This window comes from Rhinopithecus bieti, unplaced genomic scaffold, assembly GCF_001698545.2.
Source record: "Rhinopithecus bieti isolate Rb0 unplaced genomic scaffold, ASM169854v2 scaffold_21201, whole genome shotgun sequence".
Lineage (NCBI taxonomy): Eukaryota > Metazoa > Chordata > Mammalia > Primates > Cercopithecidae > Rhinopithecus > Rhinopithecus bieti.
The window spans coordinates 520,936-547,428 of NW_016810610.1; the positions used below are offsets into that span (position 1 = coordinate 520,936).

General features: G+C 40.0%; 1 protein-coding gene across 2 annotated transcripts in view; it reads right to left on the reverse strand.

Moving 5' to 3' along the window:
• FHIP2A (FHF complex subunit HOOK interacting protein 2A) overlaps positions 1-21,916 on the reverse strand; it is an 81,532-nt gene extending 59,616 nt beyond the window's left edge. The window contains exons 1-5 of one of the 2 annotated variants that reach the window (XM_017892506.1): positions 21,540-21,916; positions 13,063-13,141; positions 7,433-7,602; positions 5,191-5,295; positions 4,601-4,723 (exon numbers count right to left, since the gene is read on the reverse strand). In XM_017892506.1, coding sequence (XP_017747995.1) covers positions 4,601-4,723; positions 5,191-5,295; positions 7,433-7,552 — 348 coding nt within the window. In that variant the 5' untranslated portion in view covers positions 7,553-7,602; positions 13,063-13,141; positions 21,540-21,916. Of the gene's footprint in view, positions 1-4,600; positions 4,724-5,190; positions 5,296-7,432; positions 7,603-13,062; positions 13,142-21,539 lie in introns of those variants that run through there. The other variant, XM_017892505.1, reaches the window with a different exon arrangement.
• Between the last annotated feature and the right edge of the window lie 4,577 nt (positions 21,917-26,493).

Genomic DNA, 26,493 nt, shown 5'->3' on the forward strand with positions numbered 1-26,493 from the left:
ACTCAAGGGACATTTTTACCAGTGTCTTTAAGACAGAAATAAGATTTGCTTGAAATGCTGGTGCTCCCTCCCCCAATCCACACACCCAAACACAAAGAGAATCTTAACTGAAACAAATGAGCAAATTATTAGCTTCAAGGCAAAAGTATCTTGCTTTCCATATGAAAAGAAGAGCAGAAATCAAATTATACACATAGGTTAAAATTCACCATAAACTAACTTCTCCACAGGGCCTATCATCATAGAAACATATTAAAGGCTGAATGAATTCAGGGTTCTACTTCCAAAGTTATATTATACTAATTATAAATCACTTTTATTGCCGTTAAAAGTATAGGTTAGACCAATCTTCTTGAGAAATTGAGTTCACAGAACATACATTAAAAGAAAACAACTCTATGGGACTCAATGAATACTCCAAACAATTTGCCAATTTCCAACAAAATCAATGGCATATTGGCTGGGTGCAGTGGCTCACATCCCAGCACTTTGGGAGGCTGAGGCAGGTGGATCACTTGATGTCAGGAGTTCGAGACCAGCCTGGCCAAAATGGTAAACCCTGTCTCTACTAAAAATACAAAAATTAGCTGGGCGTGGTAGCGTGTGCCTGCAATCCCAGCTACCAGGGAGGCTGAGGCAGGAGAATCACTTGAATCTGGGAGGCGGAGGTTACAGTGAGCTGAGATCGTGCCACTGCACTCCAGCCTGGGTGACAGAGCGAGACTCCACCTCAAAAAAAAGAAAAAACCAATGGCATATCATACTTTTTATGAAAGTAAAACATTTCATTCCATTTCAAATACTAGTAATATTGTTGGGAGAGGTGTCTCAAATAAGAACAGCAAGAGGAAGGATGTTAGTTTAGCACTCTGTCCTTCAATCAATGTTTCTCAAAGTGAGACTCAAGACTGTTGGTATCCTGATCTTCTGTGGGGCTTGATAAAAATGCAGATTCCTGGGTCCCATCCAGACCTGATGAATGAGAATATCTGGAGGTGGAGCCAAGGAATGTGCATTTTAGAAAAATTCCCTAGGTGATGAGGAACTGTGGATTTAACACTTTGGTTCCCACTAAAACTGTTCCCCTTCTGTTTTAGGGATCTCATCAGTACCCACAACATAGCCACACACAGGGCTTCTAAATCTCTTAAACTTCCCTCCCAAATCAAAGATTTTCAATACTGAATACCTGCTAATTATCTCCATCAGGAAATCACGATGACTCAAAGCATCTGGAACCAAAATTATCATCTTCCCCTCAAAATCAGCTCCCTTGGGGCCCCTGTTTTTCCACTAGCAGCAGATTTATTGGTTCAGGAATTCCAGCATTCAAATCATTCTTTCCCAGCTTCTGCATCTGAGCAGTTACAAAGCCATATAGAGCCTACCTCTATTCTGAACACACCCATTTCATTCCAACCTATTGCTTCCAACTTGGTTACAGTCCTTGTTACTTCTTGCCTGGGTAACTCCGTCAGGTTCCAAATTAGTTTCCCTGCTTTTATCTCTCCTTCCAAAGAATCTGCCGTGTAAAAGGCTGCTGCCAATTTACCTTAAGGCACAGATACCATCACATAATAACATCCCTGCTCAAAAATAGTTAATGGCTCCCCAGTATCTACAAGTAAGAATAAACTCTTCATCCTGTCATTCAAAGCCTTTGACAATACTTAGTCTATCTGTTCAGGTGCTTCTTGCCACACATCCTAATTATACTGTTTCCTGAACACACCACAAACTTTTATATCTTCATTCCTTATGTTCACCCACTCTAAACATCTGCCAAGGCTCATTTCTTTTTATTTATTTATTTTTTAATAGAGATGAGGTCTTGCTATGTTGCTCAGGCTGATCTCGAACTCCTGGGCTCAAGCAATCTGCTTGCCTCAGCCTCCCAAAGTGCTAGGATTACAGGTGTGAGTCATCGCACCCAGACTCATTTCAAAGATGACCTCTTCCAGGAAGACTTTCCTGATGACCTAGAGCTGATGAATTTCTCCAGTCTATAAGCACTTAGGGAATTTACTTTGTATCTTTCCTTTGATTCTCACCTTACTCTACTTTAGATTACAGTATCTGAACATTCACATCTACTGTCTTCAGCAGACTGTAAACCCCTTTAGGACAAAGACTGTTTCTTTTCTTTTCTTTTCTTTTTTTGAGACAGAGTCTCACTCTGTCGCCCAGGCTGGAGTGCAGTGGCGCGATCTTGGCTCACTGCTACCTCTGCTCCCGGGTTCAAGCAATTCTCCTGTCTCAGCCTCCCAACTAGCTGGGACTACAGGCACGTGCCACCAAGCCTGACTAATTTTTTGTATTTTTAGTAGAGAAGGGGTTTCACCGTGTTAGCCAGGATGGTCTTGATTGATATCCTGACCTTGTGATCTGCTCGCTTCAGCCTACCAAAGTGCTGGGATTACAGGCATGAGCCACCATGCCCGGCCGGCAAGGACTGCTTCTAACTCACATACCATATATATTTAACCCATAGTAGATGCAAATATTGGCTGATATTCATGAACAGAGAGAGATGACATTTCAGGGAATACATGCTTGAGAACTGCAAAACACTTCTGCTCTTATCTACACTTGTAGTAATAAAACTGCATTTCTGGCTGGCCATGGTGGCTAATACCTATAATCCCAGCACTTTGGGAGGCTGAGGTGGGTGGATCACCTGAGGTCGGGAGTTTGAGACTAGCCTGGCCAAGGTGGAACCCCACCTCTACTAAAAATATAAAAATTAGCCGGGTGTGGTGGCACACACCTGTAAACCCAGCTACTTGGCAGGCTGAAGCATGAGAATCACTTGAACTGGGAGGCAGAGGCTGCAGTGAGCTGAGATTGCACCACTGCATTACGGCCTGGGTGACACAGACTGTCTTAAAAAAAAAGCAAAAACAAAAACAAAACCCTGCATCTCCCTAAAGATTCATTCATTTAGTGTTAACTGAGCAGTTCCTATGCATTGTGCTAGATTCTAGAGAAGCTGTGGGGACCCAAGATTAATGAGACAGAATCCTTGTCTTCAAGGAGCATACTGACTAGCAGGAGAAAATAAAATGCACTTAAATAATCAGTGCTAGGGGACTATGGTAACATTAAACACATACGAATAGTCCTATTCGTTAAAAAAATGCAGACACCTACCACCTCAGGCTTTGGAGAAATATGTTATAAAAACACTAAACAAAGCAGACATGTCACTAAATCTGAGGGGTGTTCTCTGTAGTGAGGTTTAGAAATGTGAATGTTTTTCTGAAGACGGGTACATACAGTGTACCTCACCATAAACATACATAAGCCTACATATTTCATCTGCAGAGTCTCACATCGTTGCCCAGGCTGGAGTGCAGTGTTGCAATCTGGGCTTACTGCAACCTCTACCTCCCAGGTTCAAGCGATTCTCCTGCCTCAGCCTCTCAAATAACTGAGATTCCAGGCGTGCACTACCACGCCAGGCTAAGGTTTGTATTTTTAGTAGAGATGGTGTTTCACCATGTTGGTCAGGCTGATCTCGAACTCCTGATCTCAACTGATCCACCTACCCCAGCCTCCCAAAATGCTGGGATTACAGGTGTGAGCCGCCACACCTGGCCAGAAAAATATTTTTTAAAAAACTGAAAAGAAGGCCAGGTGTGGTGGCTCATGCCTATAAGACCAGCACTTTGGGGGGCCAAGGCAGGAGGATCGCTTGAGCTCAGGAGTTCTAGACCAGCCTGGACAACACAGGGAGACCCTGTCTCTACAAAAAAATTTTTAAAAATTAGCCAGGTGTGGTGGTGTGCACCTGTAGTCCCAGCTACTTGGCAGGCTGAGGTGGGAGGATCACTTGAACCAGTGAGATTAAGGCTGCAGTGAGCCACGGTCATGTCCCCACACTCCAGCCTAGGTTACAAAACAAGACCCTGCCTCAAAAAACAAATAAAATAAAATAAAATAAAATAAATTATAAACAAAAAGGTATAAAGACAAAAACAACATAATCATTTTTTCTAAAATATTCCAAAATGACTTCACTGCTGGAAAAAAAAGTGAATGAAAGCAAAAGTACAAAATATATTTTTTACTTTAAATCTAGAAGTAAAATCCAAAATATCACTTGATTTAAATAAACTATGATTTGGTGATTATGGTATCAAAACAGTACAAAATACAACAGCAATCCCAACTGCTACAAGGTTGGAGAGATAACTCGTGCTTTTTTCCATCTTGTCCAAATCTGCACATGCCATCCTTATCCCAGGCCAGATTTCCCATGCTACATACTAGGGCAAGCTTGGCTGAAAATATGATAGCATATCAACTTCTGCGACTTGTCTATCTCTGATTCAACCTTCAAGCTGACCTCTTTTAAGCCATGACTTTATATCTGTCCAGTCCCTATACCACCTCATATCTCTGGCTCAACTGCATTCTTTGAAATTATTTTTTTCCCAGGAGAATAAAATAGTGATCTTAAAGGAAAAATAATTCTGGGAAGTAAAACAAGCTAATAACCCGCAAAATAGAGCTCCTTCTAATATTATTCACAGAATTCAATTTTCATAATGATCTTAAAGTAACTATAGTTTGAAGGTTGGTAAGAACTGTATCATACCTCTAGGAAAAAGTTAACCAGGTAGGGGTCCTGTTTCAGCTTCGCACACACAATGCAAAGAAACTGAATCTCTTCATTTTCTGTTGGTGTTGCTAGGACTTCACCACAGAGTCTAATTAATTTCTGTGAAAAGAATTGTTTTAACTTTTAAACTTAGGTTACTTTTACAAATTTGTAAAATAACCATTCATTTACCTTAAGGATATTTAAAATTTTCATATGATGCAAATACCCTGCATTAATCAGAACACTAATGACAGTTATCATTACCTATATAAAATAAACTTATTAGTGGTAAATTTTCAAGTTCATTACTGTAAATAATTAATGAGTTATATAACAAATTCTCCTTCAGATGTCATGAAGGGAAAATCCAAGGAAAATTCATGTACAAAATTTTAAAAGAGAATTAGAAAGACTGTAAGTACACTTAATGCTATGTGATCCATAAAGAAAGCTCAAGTATCTGCTAATTTGCATGTTAATTTTGGAATAATTTCATTATTTTTACTCTCAGAAAAATAATATAAAATTATTTCAACATTAAAAGAAATCAAACCAAATAATTTTATGTAAGGTGAACAAAATACCTGCACTGGCCTGTGCACGTTAATATGTGGAAGTAGTGGTTGCCGGATTCTTCCCAGAAGTTTCGTATAGAAAACCAAAACCTGCTGTTTCATTCCCGGAGGACACTGGGTATAGGAAAAAAGGAAAGCCAACAGGAAAAGATCAGACAATGCAAACTGAAAAGCTGCAAAAATCAGACAGGCAATGTATATGAATGTATTCCACCTTGAAAAGACAATGCAACTGGCCAGTTAATAACTGTCAGAATAAAATTTTCAATCAAATATTAATGATGGGTATTCCAGAAATAATATTATATATCTGAGACCATAATATAGCATGTGAGACCACAGTCTCATGTAGTTACAAACAGCATGGTGATAATCTGTTGCTGAGATTAGAGTTTGGTGCAGTCAACGTCAACCTGTTTATATTCTAAATGCTGGGGTAACATGAAACTGTAATAGTTAACTCCCTGCTGGAACAAAGGCAAAATCTTGTTACTTAGACTAATGACAGACAGGTCATCAACAACTTTCCATCATATGTATGTAGGAGTAAATAAAGCCTCCTAACATACATGTAAATAAAAGGAAACCTATGGTGTAAACGGTTGTGATTTTATCCTAACATCATTTTAAATTAGAGCCGTTCCTCAGTATACACGGTTATATCCAAATCTGCACTTACTCAGTTCCGGTAGTCAGCCCCGTGGAACCCACATATGTGAAAATTCAGCCCTCTGCATAGGCAGGTTTTGCATCCTGGAAATACTGTATTTTCCATCCATGTTTGGTTGAAAAAAATCTGCCTATATGTGGACCTACAAGTTCAAACCCATGTTGTTCAAGGGTCAACTGTAAGTATTCTTTGCCTATTATAATCATAATATAAATCAACCAAATTATTTACATTATAATAGGCAAAGAATGTTTAATAAATTAGTTTTTATAACATACCAGTTGTTTTATGTATTTGCTGAAAAATAGGTAAACCCAATGATCACTCACACTGCAGATTAAGAGAGTATGAATTAACAAGGTTATGTTCCTTAATTAAGCTGCTTATACTGCTTCACATTTCAAATACAGTTACAAAATGAGTATTTCCAAAGCATCATCATAGACATGCTATCTGGAAATAGTATAAACTATAATCTTATGCACAATATTTTTAAGCTAGCAAATACTTTACATTATTTAGATAAATGACTAAATTATACTTACAACCACCTGTATTAAAATAAATTTACTAAAGTACAATTACTAACTTTTGCTCAAAAATCAATTAATCAATTTATTATTAACAATCCTTCTCTCCAAAGGACAGGAAAATGCAGGAGGAGGAGAATGAGTTGCAGAATATTAGGGAGCAGGTGTGTTGCCTAGAAAACATAAATTGAGTGAATTTAACTTAAAAGTAAATTAGAGTATTACAGACAAAAGGAAATTGTCTTGTATGCTACTATTCATAACTCTTTTTTTTTTTTTTAATTCATAACTCTCTGTCATGAAAATGTGTCTGTAGGTTTCTTTTGTTTTAACCTAATTTTTTTCACATGTATCATAGAAATTTACAGAACTATAGACTTCTGGGCTGATGAGGCCCCACTTTTTGGATTTTAAAGAGGAGGAAGATTAACCAAAGAGACTTATGATGGTCACAGTGTATGAATAATGAAGTCAGGACTGGAAGCCTGGCCTCCTAATCTGAACCCAAGGCTCTTCCGTTCCCTCACTCAGTCACACGGCTGGAAAACTTGTCTCTGTAACTAATTTGAAGGCTTTGCGATATAAAATATTATTGATACCATAATTTCAGCTTTGTAAAGATTTTTCAATATTCATCAGACCTAAAAAATATAAATTTGCTCCACTCAACAGTTTAGTTAGTGTCAAAATAATCAGTGACATTCTCTTCCAGGACTATGACAAATAATTCTTATTTTTCAATCCTATTTTAACTGACTTCCTTCTCTCTTTTTTTATTCTGAGCTCATGTACTTGAGTTTATTTTCATAAATGTTTACACTGGAATTCTAAGCAGCCAAGTACTAGTTGTTGTCTAGAGTGTTTGGAATCTTTCTATCTCTATGGACATATGTGTATAGGCTACATAATCTTCTTTTTTCCACAATCTTAACTTGAATCCTGCCATGATCAATACGCACCTTTTAAATCAAGTATTTGGCAGCTTCTTTATTCATAAGACATTAAGGCATGTACTACACGCCCAAAAACATGGTGTGGATTAGGAACTTACATCAGCTTTCCCCAAGGTGTATAATGTTTCCAAGATTTTGTGATGGAGCAAATATTCCATACATGGCCCCGTCTCTCCAGATTCCCGTTCATTTTCTTCTTGAACCAGTATATCTAACATCTGTTCCAGATGCGATGGAATATTTGTATCAGTCACTGGGGCTTTATCATCTAAACAATAAAAAACACTCATCAAATATTTAAACATTTTTAAACTGCATATCTGCACCTAAAATACTCTCTGTATTTCCCTTTTCCTATTCAAACTGAGAAAAATCTGAACTACACACTTAAGTGAGGTTTATAAACATAGTATGATTATCTCTGCTAGAATTTAGATGATGCATTTTGTCATATTCTTACCCCAAAACTGAATCAATATTCTGAAATATGGCCAGGCACGGTGGTTCACGCCTGTAATTCTAGCACTTCGGGAGGCTGAGGCAGGTGGATCACCCGAGGTCAGAAATCCAAGACCAGCCTGGCCAACACAGTGAAACCTCGTCTCTACTAAAAACACAAAAAATTTAGCCAGGCGTGGTGGCGGGCACCTGTGATTCCAGCTACTCAGGAGGCTGAGGCAGGAGAATCACTTGAACCAGGGAGGCGGAGGTTGCAGTGAGCAGAGATCGCACCATTGCACTCCAGCCTGGGTGATACAGCGAGACTCCATCTCAAAAAAAAAAAAATCTGAAATATATTCCATAAGCTAACATTCATCTATCCATAGTAATTCAGAAATAAGAGTTATTTATGTGGGAAAATGGGTACATGACCAGGAAAAATACACATCATATCAAAATGTTCTATGTGTACTTGTAATTGAAATATTTTTTTCACTTAGCCAGTTCAGAAGATCTAAACTTTAAGTTTCTTTAAATAGAAGTAGGTTGGCTTTGAACATTAAGGCAAATAACCTGGGATATATGAAGAGGACAGATTCTGTTTTGTATTGCTACTACATTACTTTGTAGGATTGGGAAGCCTGTCAATGCCCGTAATTCATTTTCTTCTATTAAAATGAGAAGGCAAAAGGAAAACCCACTATTAAAATTATTGACATCTCTCATTAACAGATGACTGTTTTTTCAAAATCTGTTTTTCAAAGCTGCTTCTCTGGAGAATTTTTATTATATATTACTGATTTCTTATTAAAAAATTAAAATTTAGTGCTATTTTTTAAACATATCACAGTTAGACTCAAACATCACATGGTTTTATCAACCTATCCTTATTATACTAAGGTTAAACTACTCTTAAAAATGTGAAGTTTTATAGAACATTTAAATACAAAATACATTAGGAAATGCCAAATTCTTTACTTATGTCTCTATTTTCATTTACTTTGTACTCATATAGTTTGAACAACACAATTCTGGTATGCTATGTACTGATATGTTGCTTGGTCTGTATACTAGCACAGAGAGAAAACCGTAACACTAAGCCTTATGGAGAAAACAATGGATAGAGAAGGGTCACCTTTGTTTTCAGGAGGACATATGTATCAAGTTTGATATGGTATGGGACAGTTGTTAGAAGAATGGGTCCTGGAGTTAGACAACTTGGATTCAAATCTTGGCTCTGTCACTTTCAGCTGGATGAACTGGTGCAACTTATGTAAGCATCAGTCACCAACATCTATAAAATGGAACTAATAAACACTAGTGAGTACTATTATATGATTTCAATGAAATAATAAAGCCCAGTCCTTAGCACAGAGTAAGAATTCAAGAAATGTTATGTCTCATTTCATATTCTAAAATGAGTAGCCTAGCACTAGTAAAGGATGATTTATAAGTTTACTTATAGTTTATTTTTCAAAAATGTGTTTTCCCCATAATTGTAGCCTTTATATACACAAACACTCCAGGAAAGAATGAATGTTCAAGCACGGTTTAATTACAATTACTTATGGCAAAAAAATGACCAAAAATACTTTTTAAATTGAGAACTAAATTAATTGTAAATTGAACTCGACAGGATTAAAATCTTAGCTCCCTATAAGACAAGATCTAGTTTCAGCCACCGATTCTCATCATTCCTGAACTATAAATGGCATTGTGCCTTTGCATATGCTCTTTTTTCCCACCTGAAATGTTATTTGTCCCATATTTTATTGCAATGTACATACTTATTTCTGCTACTAGATTGCAAAACATCTTTTAAAGCAAGAACTTACGCATTTTCTCAAAGCCATGGAAGCAGGAAAAAAATTATAAGGGCTAAGAGCAGTCCTTTGAAAAGGCAGCTCCTCTCAAGAAACATTTCTGTAGATCTGCTGGCTAAACATCTAAATGAAGTTAGAAATTACATATGTATATTTTTTTGTCTGATTTTTACTTACTGCACAAATATAAAGGATTTTTTTTTTCTTTTAACAAATCACATATAATCCTGTCAGCTTGCCAAATGAACTATTCTCATTTTCTCATGTTTCCTTTTAGTTAAATGACAAGCATCCAATCTGCATATCCACCAGTGCTTACCTGCATACTCCTCAGGGGATCCTGTAGTGCTAGGTAGCAATGTCCCTATTTCATTCTGTCGCCAAATTTCGGTCCATGGGCCAAATCCAGCCCTGCCATCAGTTTTTGTACATAAAGGTGCATTGGAACAAAGGAAAGCTCATTCTTTTTTTTTCTTTTGAGACAGAGTCTTACTCTGTCATCAAGCTGGAGTGCAGTGACGTGATCTCGGCTCACTGCAGCCTCCACCTCCTGGGTTCAAGCGATTCTCCTGCCTCAGCCTCCCGAGTAGCTGGGACTACAGGTGCATGCCACCACGCCCAGCTAATTTTGTATTTTAGTAGATATGGGGTTTCACCATGTTGGCCAGGATGGTCTTGATCTCCTGACCTTGTGATCCACTTGCCCCGGCCTCCCAAAGTGCTGGGATTACAGGCATTAGCCACCGTGCCTGGCCCGAAGGCTCATTCTTTAACAGCAGAGCTTAAGAACTGCAAGAGAGACTGTACAGCCCACAAAGCCTCTCTGGCCTTTTATGGAATAGTTTGGCAACCCTTGACCTAATCTATTCTCATTCCCCATATTCACTTTCCATCCTTCCTATTTACTGAGAAAAACAGATGCAACCAGAAGATAACTTCCAAAGACTCTGTACACCATATCTACCTGTTTCCTGCATTTATACCCTTGTTCTGCTTTCTACCTTATTTTAATGGATGAACTGTACTCACACCTATTTAAGGCCAAGCATCTACTTTTACACAAGATCCCTTCCTCCCTTGCCTACTTAAGGATATTGCATAGAAATGATCTCATCTGGCTGGATGTGGTGGCTCATGCCTATAATCCCAGTACTCTGGGAGGCCAAGGCAGGTGTATCACCTGAGGTTAGGAGTTTGAGACCAGTCTGGCCAACATGGCAAAACCCCGGCTCTATATAAAAATACAAAAACTAGCCAGGTGTGGTGGTGGGTACCTGTAATCCAGCTCTTGGGAGGCTGAGTCACAAGAATCGCTTGAACCTGGGAAGTGGAGGTTGTGAGCCAAGATGGAGCCAGAGTAAGTGTCAGTCTCAAAAAACAAAACAAAACAAAAAACAAAAACAAACAAAAAAAAAAAAAAAGAAAAGAAAAAGAAATGCTCTCATCTTACTCTTGTATCTACCCTTTTCTCTACGAGATTGCTCCCATCAAATAAAACTGCAATATCTTATGTCTTTTTAAAGAATTTAAAAACCCTTTCCTGCTGCCGTATCTCCTTCTCCACCCCGTTTACACTAATACGCCCCATGAGAGCAGTCTATACACATTGTCTATACATCTTTTCCACCCATTTTCTCTTTTTTTTGAGCCAGTCTTCCTCTGTCACCCAGGCTGGAGTGCAGTGGTGCCATCTCCACTCACTGCAACCTCCACCTCCTGGGTTCAAGCAATTCTCCTGCCTCAGCCTCCTGAGTAGCTGGGATTACAGGTGTGCACCACCATGCCTGGCTAATTTTTGTATTTTTTTGTAGAGTCGGGGTTTTACCATCTTGGCCAGGCTGGTCTGGAACTCTTGACTTCAAGCAATCCACCCATCTCGGCCTCCCAAAGTGTTGTGATTACAGGCGTGAGCCACTGCGCCCAGTCAGTTCCACCCATTTTCTCTTAAACCTACTCCAATCAGGCCTTCTCTCTCCTCCCCACCATTAACGTGGCTCTTATCAAGAAAACTAATGTGCTTCTTGTAGCTAAATCCAATGATCCATTCTTAGTCTTTATTAACCTGACATCAGCATCATTTGACACAACTAATCCTTCTTTCCTCTTCTAGGCTGCTGAGGACACCATTTGCTATTGGCTGTCTTCTTCCTTACCGGCAAAAGCAGCTTCCTTCACTACTGTCCTCATCTTCCCAACCTCTAAACACTGGGTCCAAGAGTTCAGTTTTGGACGCCTTCTCTCCTCCATCTATCTTTCCTCCCTAGATAATCTCATCCAGTCGCAGGGCTTGAAGTCCTACTTACATGTTAATAACTCTCAATTTCATGTCTTAAGTCCAGATTCCTGTTGCCAGTTGTCTACCTGACATACCCAAGTGGACGTATGATGGATATCTCACACTCAATACGTCCAAAATGTGCTCACAAACCTGCTCCTCCTGCAGTCTTCCTGTTCTCAGCAAGTGGCACTCTACTTTTCTAGCTTCTTAAGCCCAAACCTTTGGAGTTATCTTTGACTCTTATTCCCTTATCCCCAATATCCAATCCATCAACAGATCTTCCTTTAAAATGTATCCAGAATGCAATCTCCTTAGCACCTCCACCCTGGGATAAGCCATTATTGTCTCTCGCTGAGACTGCTGTGACAGTACCGTTTTACCAGCTTCATCCCTGAATCCTGTCAATCTAAGTTTTTTCACAGAAGTCAAAGTAATCAAACAGATTATATTTCAGCTCTACTCAAAACCCTCCAAAAGAGTTCTCACAGTAAAGTCAAACCCTTACAGTGGCTCACAAGGCCCTGGGGGAATATGCGACAAGCCTCCGAACCCCCACCTCTGTCTTCTTTCATCTCCTGCCACTTTCCTCCTTCAGTTTGCTCTATCCACACTGGCTTCCTTAAAGTTCCTGGGATATGCCAAGTATGCCATATGCTCTGGCCTGAGGGTTTGTGAATTAGGTGTCATTCCTGAGACACCCCTCCCCCAGATATCTAGCAGGCTCAGTTCCTTTCTCCTTCAGATTTCAGCTCACACGTCATATTGAGCAACGAGGCTTTCTCTAACCTAAAATAGCCAACTGTCCACTCCCACCACCCAAACGTACCCCTATAACCCTTTAGCCTGCTTCATTTGCCCTTGACGCTTATCATCTGACACACTATATGTATTTGTCTGTATACTGTCTGCCTCCTCCCAATCAATACATAAGCTCTGAGGACACCAGTGTTGCCTGTTTGACTGTTCTATCCCCCAGTGCCTCAACGATGCCTGACACATAGTAGTAGGTGCTCAACAGATACATTTTTAAATGAGTGACTAAATCTTAAAGACAAATTAAAGATAAGATTGTCTATAAACTTAAATATAAAATAAATTTGAAGACTTATTAAAAATATTTTAGTATTTTACACATTTTCTGTTCAACTTTCACAAATTTTCAGTTAGTATCAGCATTGTTCCTTACCTGAAGTCTCTATGTAGTAATGGGTAATTGCCTTCCAGTGATAAACAAAATCTTCTTGTAAAGGAAGAGAAGGTGCAAGCTACACAAACAAAAGACCACAACAATTAAGAAAACGGCATTGAAACTTTCCCATAACTTACGACTCTGTATTTATGTATTATGATGCAAAGGTAGCATAAAAATAAGGCGTGAACTTTGTTTTTATATGTCAGATATCAAACAGAAACAAAATAAGTCGAATCCAAGAAAGTAAAATGAGTTATCAAGAAAGAGGAAAACGTAATTATCAACATTATTATTAAACTACAGTATTGGGCTTTTTTTTACCCTCCCCTGACACTTGTTTAAAAGTAGGTTTCAGGCTGGGGGCAGTGGCTCACACCTGTAATCCCAAAACTCTGGGAGGCCAAGGTAGGTGAATCACTTGAGGTCAGAAGTTCAAGACCAACCTGGCAACATGGTGAAACCCCGTCTCTACTAAAAATACAATTAGCCAGGCTTGGTGCCATGTATCTGCAGTCCCAGCTACTGGGAAGGCTGAGACAGGAGAATCGTCTGAACCTGGGAGGTGGAGGTTGCAGTGAGCCAAGATTGTGCCACTGCATTCCAGCCTGGGTGACAGAACAAGACTGCACCTCAAAAAAAAAAAGGAGGTTTCAAAGGTATGTTAAATGAAAAATTAAATGAAAATGCCCAATATTCTAATACTGACATATCAGTAAAACAAAATTACTAATAGCCAGGGATCTTTGTACCTAGGACTTTGAAATGCAAAACAGTAAAAAGCTGCTACGTAATTAGTTACACGTCGTCACTACTAAAACATGTACCAAAGTCAACTTCGTAATCAGATTAAAACTGTACCCTACATTCAGTGACATACAGATGTAAATCTTTTCTTTTTTAAGCTTGGAATAGGCAGTGCATATTTTTAGCAAAATAACTACATGAACAAGATACTAACAATTTAAATTCCACAAAGTCAAAAATGCTCAACATTTTAGCTCTAAAACTTACTTCAGAAGTTTTATGACCAATATTATATCCCCTCAGTCATCTTACAGCAAACCTACAAGTATTTCAAATGTGCATTAAATGGATAGAAAAAGATTTGCATACACTTTCTACATTTCTTTTCCTTAAAGAGTGAAAGAGAGTGAGAGCTCCCCTAGTCCTAATGTTGTCAGAGGCCTTTGAACCAGAGCGACTCCATCTTGAACAGGAGCTGGGTAAAATGAGGCTAAGACCTGCTGGGCTGCATTCCCAGGAGGTCAGGCATTCTTAGTCACAGGATGAGATTGGAGGTCACAGGTCCAATATCACAAGATACAGGTCATAAAGACCCTGCTGATAAACAGCATTCGGTAAAGAAGCTGGCCAAAAGTCACCAAAACCAAGATGGTCACAAAAGTGACCTCCAGTTGTCCTTACTGCTCATTATACACTAATTATAATGCTTTAGCATGCTAAGAGCCACTCCCAATAGTGCCATGACAGCCTTCAAATGCCATGGCAATGTCTGAAAGATACCCTATATAGTCTAAAAAGGGGAGGAAGGCTCAAGGCTGAGAATGGCCCACCCTTTTCCCCAGAAAATTCATGAGTCATCCATCCCTTGTTTAGCATATGATCAATAAATAACTAGAAAAATAGCCAACTAGTAGCTCTTGGGGCTTCTCTGCCTGCGGAGTTTTGTTTCTTTTGTTTCTTTACTTCTCCAGAGTCCATTTTCATAGCCTTCATCTAAACAGATGACCTAAAAGAGGTCATGTTATTCTTGCACTTCTACTGGTACCATTTTGATTTCTTGGTGTCCTCAGCATCCACCTCAGAGCTGGCAACCCTGCCGAAACAATTTCCGAACTATTGTCCAAATTATAAATATTGGTCATAAACATCTTAAGTGTTTCAATCAAGAAGATGAAATGTATTTATGGAATAAAATAGACCTGAAAATATTTCAACAATCATCAATATCATCCACTGTAAATAGTACTGTGTTAAGAGAATAAAATATTCACCTTATTTTCAAAAAATAAAAAAGACTGCAGGAATGGAGTTAAAATCTTTGGGAGTACTTTAACTTCAAGGAGAATATGGGGAGAAAAAAAACTTATGGGAGATGGAGGGAAAAAATGAGGAAGAAAATTAAGAATCAAAGTATTAACTTGGGAAAACAGTATCATCTTCCTGAAATTTTAGATTAAAAAAAGTTTTAATCAGCCACTTGTTTTAGAATGTTCTCAAAATACATAAAACCTCTTCCTAATTTGTTTTGGACCTGACTTCTATAGACTACCTTTATACAGTTAAGTGCATTCACAAGTTGGACAAACCCAAATGAAATTTGTTGTTTCAGGAACTGTACCTAGTTTCTTAAGTGTCAATGTTACGATTTGTTAAACTTTTCCAAGGCAACCTCCTGGCTATATGAGGAGTTACAGTATCCTTTTTCCAGATTATTTCAGGAGTGGGAATTAACTGTATTTCAAGGGAATTGAAACTGTATTCTCTGGTCACTGGGCAGAGATGTCTTACTGCGTTTGTGTCAGGACCTTTGTTGTAGGTTATAGTCAAATTCAAAGCAGGATAGTGTTACTTTGTTACCTCCCTCCAGGAGTTAGATTTAAATAAGAAACCTATTTAACTAGAGAGCTAAACAGTTCTTAATTGCTAATAACTTAGATTAGTAACAATCTTGTTCAAACATGAATAAATTTCCTTATTTATGTAAAACTTTCTAGTAAACTTGCCACTTTCATTACTAATTCTAACGTGCAAATCACCTGTTTTATTATTGCATAAAAACATTGATGCTGTGAGTTAAAAAAAAAAAAAGTGTGAATCAGTACCAAGAGATTCCAATTTTTTTACAATACAGATAATTAAATTTTAAAAAATTCATGCAATGACTATCACAACCCCAAATTGACATGAAACCCTTAACTAGACTGCTTTCTCTGCAAAGCCTGGCTAGACTCTTCCTGCCTAGGATGGAATCCCTATACATGCCTTGATACTCTTGACCAGCTGGCTTGCTCTCTTTCATCCCATATCCCACTTTTGTCATTGTTTAATTATCCATCTCTTCCACTAGATTGTCAGCTCTATGAGGGCTGGGACTGTATCAACTTTTTCTTCACTCAATCTCTGGTTTCCAACTCAGGCATGACACAGAGTTAAGAATTTGATAATATATATTAAGTGAATACATAAATAACACAGAAGTCACTGCCTTTTAATGAGTAGTTATGTGCCAGGTGTAATACTGCAAATTTTGCACATACCGTACGGTCTTAAACTCTCATGATAAACCTATTTTGCTCAAACTCTGAAGACTCAAAATCAGTTAACTGACTTAACCAAGGAAACACTGCCTTTAACTAGGAGCCTGGACTGTGTCCAATACACCCATCACACAAAACTATCTAAATGGATAATTCAAATGAAAACTAGTGTTCTAAAAGTCACCTCTGCTTTTACTGTGTCTCATGTATCATCAACATTCCACTCCCAGATTTTATTTTATTTTTGAGATGGAGTTTCGCTCTTGTTGCCCTGGTTGGAGTGCAATGGCATGATCTCGGCTCACTGCAACCTCTCTGCCTCCTGGATTCAAATGATTCTCCTGTCTCTGCCTCCCAAGCAGCTAGGATTACAGGTGCATGCTACCACGCCTGGCTAATTTTTGTATTTTTAGTAAAGTTGGGGTTTCATCATATTGGTCAGGCTGGTCTCAAACTCCTGACCTCAGGTGATCCACCCGCCTCAGCCTTCCAAAGTGCTGGCATTACAGGCATGAGCCACCCCGCCTGGCCCCACTCTCAGATTTTTTAAATGCTTCTTTCTGCCCCCAACTTTCCTAATGACCTTCCCCATCTTCTCTCCCCCTCTAAAGTCTTGCTCACTTCCTCCCAGAGAGCCTTTTATAACAACTCCAATCCTAAATGCTTGCTCCCTTCTCCTATAGAGTTCACTGGCTAAACCAATCATCCAAATGACAATAATGGTTTGACTTTTACTGAGCACTTACTACGTGCCAGGCACTGCACTAAGCACTTCATGAACATTATCTCATTTTAATCGTCACAACAATTCTACGATAGGTTTAATTATTTCCCTTTATAATGAAGAAATGGAAATGTATACATATCAACTAACTTGTCCAAGTACAGAAGGAAGGGATAGAGGCAGGAATGGAACCTGATTCTTTCAGGCTCTATGAGTTAGAACATATTCTTAGGCATTCCTTATTCTATAACCTAATTTGTATATTTGTTTTGTTTTCCAAATGAGACTGTAAGCATTGTGACCAAGGACACAAGTACACCAAGTACACCTTGTTTCCCTCACTTTGAGCCACACTTTCCTGGTGACTCAGAAGACATGTGCTAAATGAGTGAAGGACTGAAGCTAGAGATCACTTGTTGGAAAAGAATATGCGAAGAAAACATGAGATATACTTGATTTGTGGTTTGAATTTCCAGGGCACAGGAGATTTTTAAGGAATTGCTAGTCTCAACAATCATCATGAACTCTTAACTATAATTTTAAAAGAAAACATTGCACTTACATTCTGAAAGACGACTTCCATTAAAGGAATTAGCTAAAATGATAAAACTCTTCCCTGACACTGTCCTTTATCCTCTCTGGAATAAATCTGCCCATAAGGGTGGAACTGGTTGGAATTTAAGAGGAACATGCCCTTGGCACATTCCCTAGTGAGGACTAGGCTCTCAACAAATACCAAATTGTATTAAATGGAAAGTGTTTTATCTATCTTTTGAAGAAGCTGTGTTAAAACAATCCAATCTAACTCTGGAACTAACTACAAGAAAGGCCTGAATTCAGACTTGTGACATGTGACAACTGGCTAACAGAACAGATTAATTTCATAAGACTCTTACTGGCCAATCATTTCTATACTGAGAGAAGACTGTCATTTCTAAAAAGGGAGGCAGGAGTTACATTACAGTTCTTAGTTTGATCAAGAAGGTGTGAACTTCTCTTCCATACTCAAAATGCAGTCTATCAGCTTAATAACACATTTTCAAATATTAATTTTGGAAAATATCTTAGTCATATTTTTCACCTTGTAAGTAGTTACCAGGGAGTGAGGAGAAACCATTAATTAAACAATAAGAAAAACACTATGTTTAAGCCTCACTTAAATGAATATGATAAATGACAATGATAAATGAATATGAAAATGATAAATGATAAATGAATCCAGTCAACGCTAAAAAAAACTATTTGGGCCAGGTATGATGGCTCCATCCTTATAATCCTGGCACTTTAGGAGATGGAGGTGGGAGGCTCACTCAAGCCCAAAAATGTGAGACCAACCTGGGCACAGTGTCTACATTGTGAGACCCAGCGTCTACAAAACATTTTTTTAAAAAATGAGTGTAGTCGTGCTGGCCTGTAGTCCCAGCTACTCAGGAGACTGAGACAGGAGAATTGTTTGAGTCCTGGAGGTCGAGGCTGCAGTGAGCCATGATCATGCCACTACACTCTAGCCTGGGTGACAGAGACCCTGTCTCGAAAAATAAGTAAATAGTTAATTAAAAATCAAAAACCCATTTGAAGCCTCGCCAATTGAATAAGGAAACCTGGAAAGTAATCATACCAAAATGGTTGGAAAAGCATTACTCCACAGACTGATCCAACAAAATAATGAAAAAAGGTCGTCAGCATCCAGGTATTTTCTGTCTCTGTATAATCCTGATAATTATGCTAATTGGAATAATGCATCAGGAAATGCTAATTGGGCATACAAATGAACAGGAACACACAGAAGAGCTAATGAAATGAACTGAGGAATGGTAAGATTGCTTCATAGAGGAAAATACCAAGCAAATTAATAAACAGAACTGAATAACTAGAAACTAATCTTGAGCTACAAAAAAAAATTATCCAAATACCACAAGGATGGCTTATTCATCATTGCATGAGTTCATTCCCAAGAGAGAATGTTAAAAGGGGGAAAAAAAAGGTTAGTATAGGACATCAAACATTTTCCATGAGATTTAACCTCCTATCAAGATAAGATGGGTGGTGCCACAAATGAAAACATTAGGTCTAAGGAAATGAAAACATTACATTTCTAAATGTAATGCATTAATTTCAGGACTAGGTGAATACAAGCCACTCTAACTTTTTCTCACTAACCTCAGCAAAGTAGGCTAAGGATATTACAGAGCAGGAGCCAGATAATTTGGCAGATGCTAATATATACAATTATAAAAAGATAATGAGGACAAGAAAACACAGGCCTTCAGATAAAAATGAGCCTTTACTAGAAGAGCAAGAAAGTTGTCTTTCTTTTTCTAAGCACTAATTTCTGTAAACACTAGCCTGATGGGTAAAGGATATAAATACAGTCGGTATCTGCGGGGGACTAGTTCCAGGATCTCTCTTCCCACCCCTAAAATCTGAGGATGCTCAAGTCCCTGTTTTAAAATGGCATAATACTTTCATATAACTTATGCATACCTGTATACTTTAAATCATCTCTAGATTGCTTCTAATACCTAATACAATGCCTACACATCACTTCATTCACATGGATTCAAGGCAATACTTGAATGTGGCAAATTCAAGTTTTGCTTTTTGGAACTCTGCAGAATTTTTTTCCCCCTCGAATATTTTTTTACCTGAGTTTGGTTGAATCACAGGTGCAGAGTCTACGGATAAGACAGCTGACTGTAATGTAGTAAATTTTGATTCCCAAGTATCTCATTAAGTATTCCCAAGTATTTCATATATTCAATGTTAAAATAAAATGATTTGGGCTGGGCACGGTGGCACACGCCTGTAATCCCAGCACTTTGGGAGGCCAAGGCAGGCGATCACTTGAGGTCAGGAGTTCGAGAGCAGCCTGGCTAACATGGTGAAACCCCATCTCTACTTAAAAAAAAAAAAAAATTCGCCGGGTGTGGTGGGGTGTGCCTGTAATCCCAGCTACTAGGGAGGCTAAGGCAGGAGAATCGCTTGAATCCGGGAGGCGGAGGTTGCAGTGACCTGAGATCATCACATCACTGCACTCCAACCTGGGTGACAGAATGAGATTAGGTCTCAAAAAAATAAAAAAATAAATAATAAATAAATAAATAAATAAAATTAAATGATTATTGGTATTTTTAAAGAAAACAAAATATAAATGTTTTAATAAATTACAGTTATTCTTTTAACAAAAGTGCTTTAGAGTGTGCATAAGCAAGAAAAAACTAAAAGTTGTCTTGAAGTCTGCAACTGTCATTTCCCTCCGTGTAATACTGCTCTACATTCATGAAACGCTGTTTTTCTTGTTTGATACATTTGCCCAAGAGCTTGTCCTAGAGCTAAATTTTCAACACTTCCCATGTATCACTTAAATAACAATTGTACTAGTTTGTTTTATTACTGAAGGCAAAACTCCATTTTATTTTGCCTGCCCATAAAAAATTGTTGTATCTGATATTTCTTAAAATGTACATTTTGAAGTACCCTATTGCATCATACGAACACAGGAAGAGAATTATCATGTTAAAAATTACCAAAGTAATTGTTTCTGCACAGAATGCATTTTTCAATTTTGGGCAGTTCTCCCAGAATAAAGTAAACAAGTAAAGCAACTAGCACTCTTACTAGAACAGTGACAAGACATTTTCTTTTAGTTTCTTTTCACGTATTCGTCTATTAGGATACTTGAATACTGTCTCTCTATGCTGGTGTCTAAAACCCTCAAAGGAGAATACAATTGCAGGATAAACGAAGAGTGTCCAGGAAGAGAACTATACAAGAAAGGAAACAGATGGTCTCTGTGCTCGGTGAGCTTGGAAGCTGTCGAAAGCAAACTCGATTGGACCCTCCAAACCCCTATATCAGATCAATCTATAAGGTTCAGCTGAGTTCGGCCTTCTGGCCCAAGAAAGCAAAAGCCAGCAACCCGGGGGCTGGTCGGCGGCTCCCTCGCCAGGGTCGCCCCACAGCGAGACCATGCCTTTCTCACCCCTACCCCCCAAAACCAAAACAAAACAGAACCCAAGCCCAAGCGGTGCTTGCTCGTTTCTTTTGTCTTGCTCAACGGTGGCCACTTTTTCCAGGAGAAGGTTAACGTTAAGGGAGCCCGGGGGAGCGCCGTGCGACCCCGCCAGGTACTCCCCGAACCCCCGTCCCCATCAGAGGAATGAGGCGACCACCGAGCGGGGTCGGGCGGCCGGGTCCGGCACCCCTGCCCTGGCTCCTGGAGGAGAGCAGGGACCGCCGACCCGGGGCACCCAGGGACGGAGGGGACCCGCGCAGAGCCAGGCCCGAGGCCCCGGGGCGCCCCCACGACTCGGCGGCCACCCAGGGCGCCTGCCTGGGGCCTCACCCCACACGGGGCCAGGGCCGCCGAGGGGCCGGGCCGAGGCCGCCCAGCTTGTCCCGACCGCCGGGAAGCGTAGCCGCGCATCCCCGCGCCTGCCGTGCGCGCCGCAGCCCGCGGCCTCTACCGCCTCCACGACGTCTGCAGATGGAGGTAAACTGGGAACATCCTGTCCCGCGGGACCTGCAGAGCCTCTTCCCGGGACGACCTGGAGAGCTCCTCAATCCGCCGCCGCCGCCCCTGCTGCGGCCGCCGAAGCCGCTCCAGACAGTGAAGGCCGGTGCGGGGGCGGGTAGGACCAGCTGAGGACCGAGGCAGGCCTGGCCTGGCCGCTTCAGGTGTGCGCTGGCGCGCGGCGGGCGGAGGGCGCCGGACGCGAGCGGCGAGAAGGGGCTTTTCGCGCGGACTCGGACCCCGGGAAAGCTCCGGGCGGTTGGCTGCGTGGACACGTTGTGGCAAGCCCGCTCAGGTTGCCTTCCGCCCGCTCTGCCGCCGCCGGCCTGCAGGGTGGCGGCCGCCGCGCCCGGAACACGCCAGCCTGTGCGGCGGGGCCGCTAGACGCCGCGGGGGCGGGGCGCGGGGGGCGCGATGAGGCCTCGGTCTTGCCCGGGGCAGGAGGCGGCCTGGGGGCAGCCACCGCCCTCTCCCGGCTTTCTCAGCGCGCATGGGACACCGGCTTTCTGACGTTTTTACAGCTCAGCGTTTCTCAAGAGTTTTGTTTCTCCAGTGGAAGTAACAGACTGACTTTATAGGGACGCGCAGCCGTCCATATATGCGTATAGTATTCAGAGGTTCTTTCTGTAAGAACCGATTTGGAAGACTCGTAAGGAAACTGTTCTTTAAGCAAACATTGGCAATGGATTTAAATGCCCAGAATTTGAACAAATCAACGACTGCAGGTGAAATGGCTTTGCTAACTATAAAATATGTTATTCAACATTAAAACAGGAAATCCCACATGAGCACATGGTAAGACGGCTGGCTCTAAATAGCCCATTAAAATATTTATATATAATATATAATAGAATTTATTTGTGACATGGTTGATAGGTGTAGTGATTCAGAACAGCATTTTCTATTCAGTTATCAGATGATACCGGAAAACAGTAGCGAGGGAAAGAATCTGAAAGGAGTCTAATAAATGTCTAAGGCGGATAAATAGAGCTACAAGGTAAGCACTTGGGTGGAGGCTGCTTAAAATACTCCCCAACAGTGTATTAGTCAAGCCTTGAAGAAGCAATTCAGGCTAGTAAAGTTTAGGTTGAGTTAATACGAATTATGAAAATATTTGTATCCTGAAGAAATTTGTTTTATGCTGGTATTGGCATTTTACCAAAAGGATCATTAAGTTGTTAAGATGAGGTGGGGAGTGAGTTTTGCATGACCAGTGATGAAATATATATCTGGCCCAGGCGCGGTGGCTCACGCCTGAAATCCCAGCACTTTGGGAGGCAGAGGCGGGAGGATCACTTGAGCCCAGGAGTTCGAGACCAGCCTGGCTAACAACATGGTGAAACTCCGTCTCTATTAAAAATACACACACACACACACACACACACACACAAAAGCTGGGTGTGGTGGTGTAATGCGATTACATGCTTGTAATCCCAGCTACTTGGGAGGCTGAGGCAGGAGAATCCTTGAACGCGGGGGGCGGAAGTTGCAGTGATCTGAGATTGCGCCATTGCACTCCAGCCTGGACAAGAGTGAAACTCCGTCTCAAAACACACACACACACACACACATATATATACATGCATACACACATACGTTTATACGCACACAAATATATACACACGTGTATGTGTATATATATATACGTATATACACATACGCACATAGGTGTATATACATATATATACATACACACATATATATATCTGTAATTGATTCGTGGAACAGAGAAAAAGTAGAAAAGGTGGCTGCCATATAGAGTGGTGGTAACTGGCCAGGCTCTGGGGCTGGGTAGCCTTAGTCCCAGCGCTGCCACCCATGGTGGAAAGTTATTTAACTTCTTTGTGTTTTTATTTGCTTATATGTCAAAAGGGGAGAACAGTACCTACCTCCTGAGGTTGTTGTGTGAATTAATTAATATATGTAAAACACTTTAACAGTGCTGAGCCCTAGTAAGAGATGCACAGGCACTTATAATTGTTCTGAGTTGTAGTAGTGGTATTTAGCAAAATAATGGAGCCAGAAATCAAGAATTAAGGAGGCGATCTTAACTGGGCTTCTTTTCTCCCGTGTTTTTGTGGTTTATATACCTGCGGTGCTCCTTGGCAGATAAATACGACCTTAATTTTCTGTGTACTACCCCCAGAATGCTCGAGGCATTCTCTGTTGTTTTGTGCCCCGTACCAAATTCTGGCTAATTGTGTCTGCTTCAACCGAGAGCACATAATGTTGCTTATTATTATTATATTCATACACAGTTTAAGATGGTTAGTCATATTATTAACCATAATTAGTTTCATGATCTAATTATCATGCATTTATATGGCATTTTATAGTTCCAAAATGCCTTACAACCACTAATTGTATGAGGAGGTCTTACTTAGAGTTGTGTGTATTCAATGATGTCTATCTTTGTATACTTATAAACACAATAAAATATATGTTTTGCTCTAGATTAATATCAATATTTAGGATGCTGATTCATCTACCTGCTATCTAGGTTTCAAGACATACAAGTTGGACTAGAATTGTAACTGAGCAGATATTCCTATTTCTGATTGTCATCCTAGAATGCCTGCTGTGACACTGACGTCAATTAGCCTAAAACATGGGCACAGTTAGACATGCCCCCAAAACCTGTGATTTGAGAAGACACAAGAAAACATTCCCCTAGCCTCCCAAACACTTAGGTATGGGTAGCTGAAATTTCTCAGTTAGAACTTAATGCCTTTATCTCTTTGGCTTAAGCCAAATGAGAAACTTAGTCCTTGTTAAAATGAAAATACTCTTGGGAGATATAACACATTAAACTCTTGTCATTCATTAGACCTCAAAGGGAATGAATTGGTTAAATTCTTTTCTAGAATGAAGTTTAATTAGTGAAGACACAGAAAAATCTAGAAAATTGGAACCCAGTTGGGATGGAGTTGAGAAAAGAGATAAAATCTATCTTTTAAAAAAACTTTTAATAATAGTCATTCTGACTGGTGTGAGATGGTATCTCATTGTGGTTTTATTTGCATTTCTCTAATCAGTGATATTGAGCTTTTTTTCATATGCTTGTTGGCCACATATATGTTTTCTTCTAAAAAATGTCTGTTTATGTCCTTTGTGCACTTTTTTTTTTGTTTTTTTTTTTTCGAGACCGAGAGTCCACTCTGTCAACCCAGGCGAGTGCGGTGCCGCGATCTCCACTCACTCAAGCTCCGCCTCCCGAGGTCACGCCATCCTCCTGCCAGCCATCACCTGTAGCTGGACTACAGCACCCCCACATGCCGCTAATTTTTGTATTTTAGTAGAACAAGGTTTCACCGTAGTAATCAGAGACGACCCTTGACCCTACGTGATCCCCCATTCTCGCCTCCCAAAGTGCTGGGATAACAGCGGTGGAGGCCACCGCGCCCCCAGCCCTTTTGTGCACTTTTTAATGGGGTTGTTTGTGTTTTTTTCTTATAAATTTGTTTAAATTCCTTATGGATACTGGGATATTAGACCTTTGTTAAATGCATAGTTTGCAAATATTTTCTCCTATTCTGTAGGTTGTCTGTACTCTGTACAACAAACCCCCATGACATGTGTTTTACCTATATAACAAACCTGCACATGTATCCCTGAACCTAAAATAAAAGTTTTAAAAAGAAAGAGAAATAGACTTAGATGATACCTGCTTCCAAAGTTTGGCAGAGTTCTGCAATTTGTGAGTTGAACACATGAATTGTTAGCAACATTCCCTCCTCAAATCACACTAAAATGACAGTAAAGGGATTTTCCAAAGCATATGCCCAAAAGGATAAATTAGGAGAGGAGAGAACAGCAACAGCATTTTCAGAATTAGAAAGTAGCCATAAAATGGGTTAACTCTGATGTGGCTGACCTAAGAAAGCTGAATCCTAAGCCAACAATGAAGAAAGCCAGGAATCAAAAGTCATCCCTTGTTATCCTCCACGGAGGCTTTGTTCCAGGACCTCCGAAGGGTACCAAAGCTGAGGATGCTCAAGTCCCTGTTGTAAAATGGTGTGGTATTTGCATGTAACCTAGGCATCAATCTCCCATATACTTTAAATTATCTCTAGGTTTCTATAATACCTAATACAACATAAATGCTATGTAAATAATTGTTATACTTTATTGTTTAGGGAATAATGACAAGAAAAGCCTGTACATGTTCAGTACAGGTACAATTTTTTCCCCAAATATTTTCGAAAGTGTTGAAAGAGGTTGCCTCTGTGGAACAGGAAACTGGGAGTTTGGGAAGAAGGACAGAAGCTTTCATGACACACCTTGTAAAACCTCTTAACTAAACCCTATGCTGGTGTAACACAAAGTTTGTTTGTCAAGGGGAGAAACTAGGAGCAGGAAACCATTTCTGATGCTTTTGTCTAAGTTTAGACAAGATATTATAAGGGTTCATCCATGTAGGAATAGGAAGGAGATGGTAGACTTGATAGATGAGATATGATCAACCAAATTTTCCAAGTGATAAAAGGAGTGATTTGGTAAAGTGAAAGATGTTGCTGGAGTTTCTAGCTTGGAAGGAGTTAGTTGAAGAAGCCATTAATTGAAATAGGGACCATGGAGATGTAGAAAGGTGATGAGATGGGTTTAATATGTTAGAATTTGATTATCTATAAATTACATCTGTGTGAAGACAGAGTATGGGGTGATGAGTTTGAATTAGGAAGTAAAGAGAGAGATCTGGGCTGATAATAAAGATTGGAGGATCATTTTTTTTTTTTTTTTTTTTTTTTTTTTTTTTTTTTGAGAATGGAGCCGCGCTCTTCCACCCAGGGCGTATGCATGCGCGATCTCGGCCCACCGCAAGCTCCCTCCCGGTTCACGTCCATTTCACTCCCATTCTCGCTCCGGCTTAATCCCCGCCCCCCCACCCGCGAGAAGCTGGACACAGC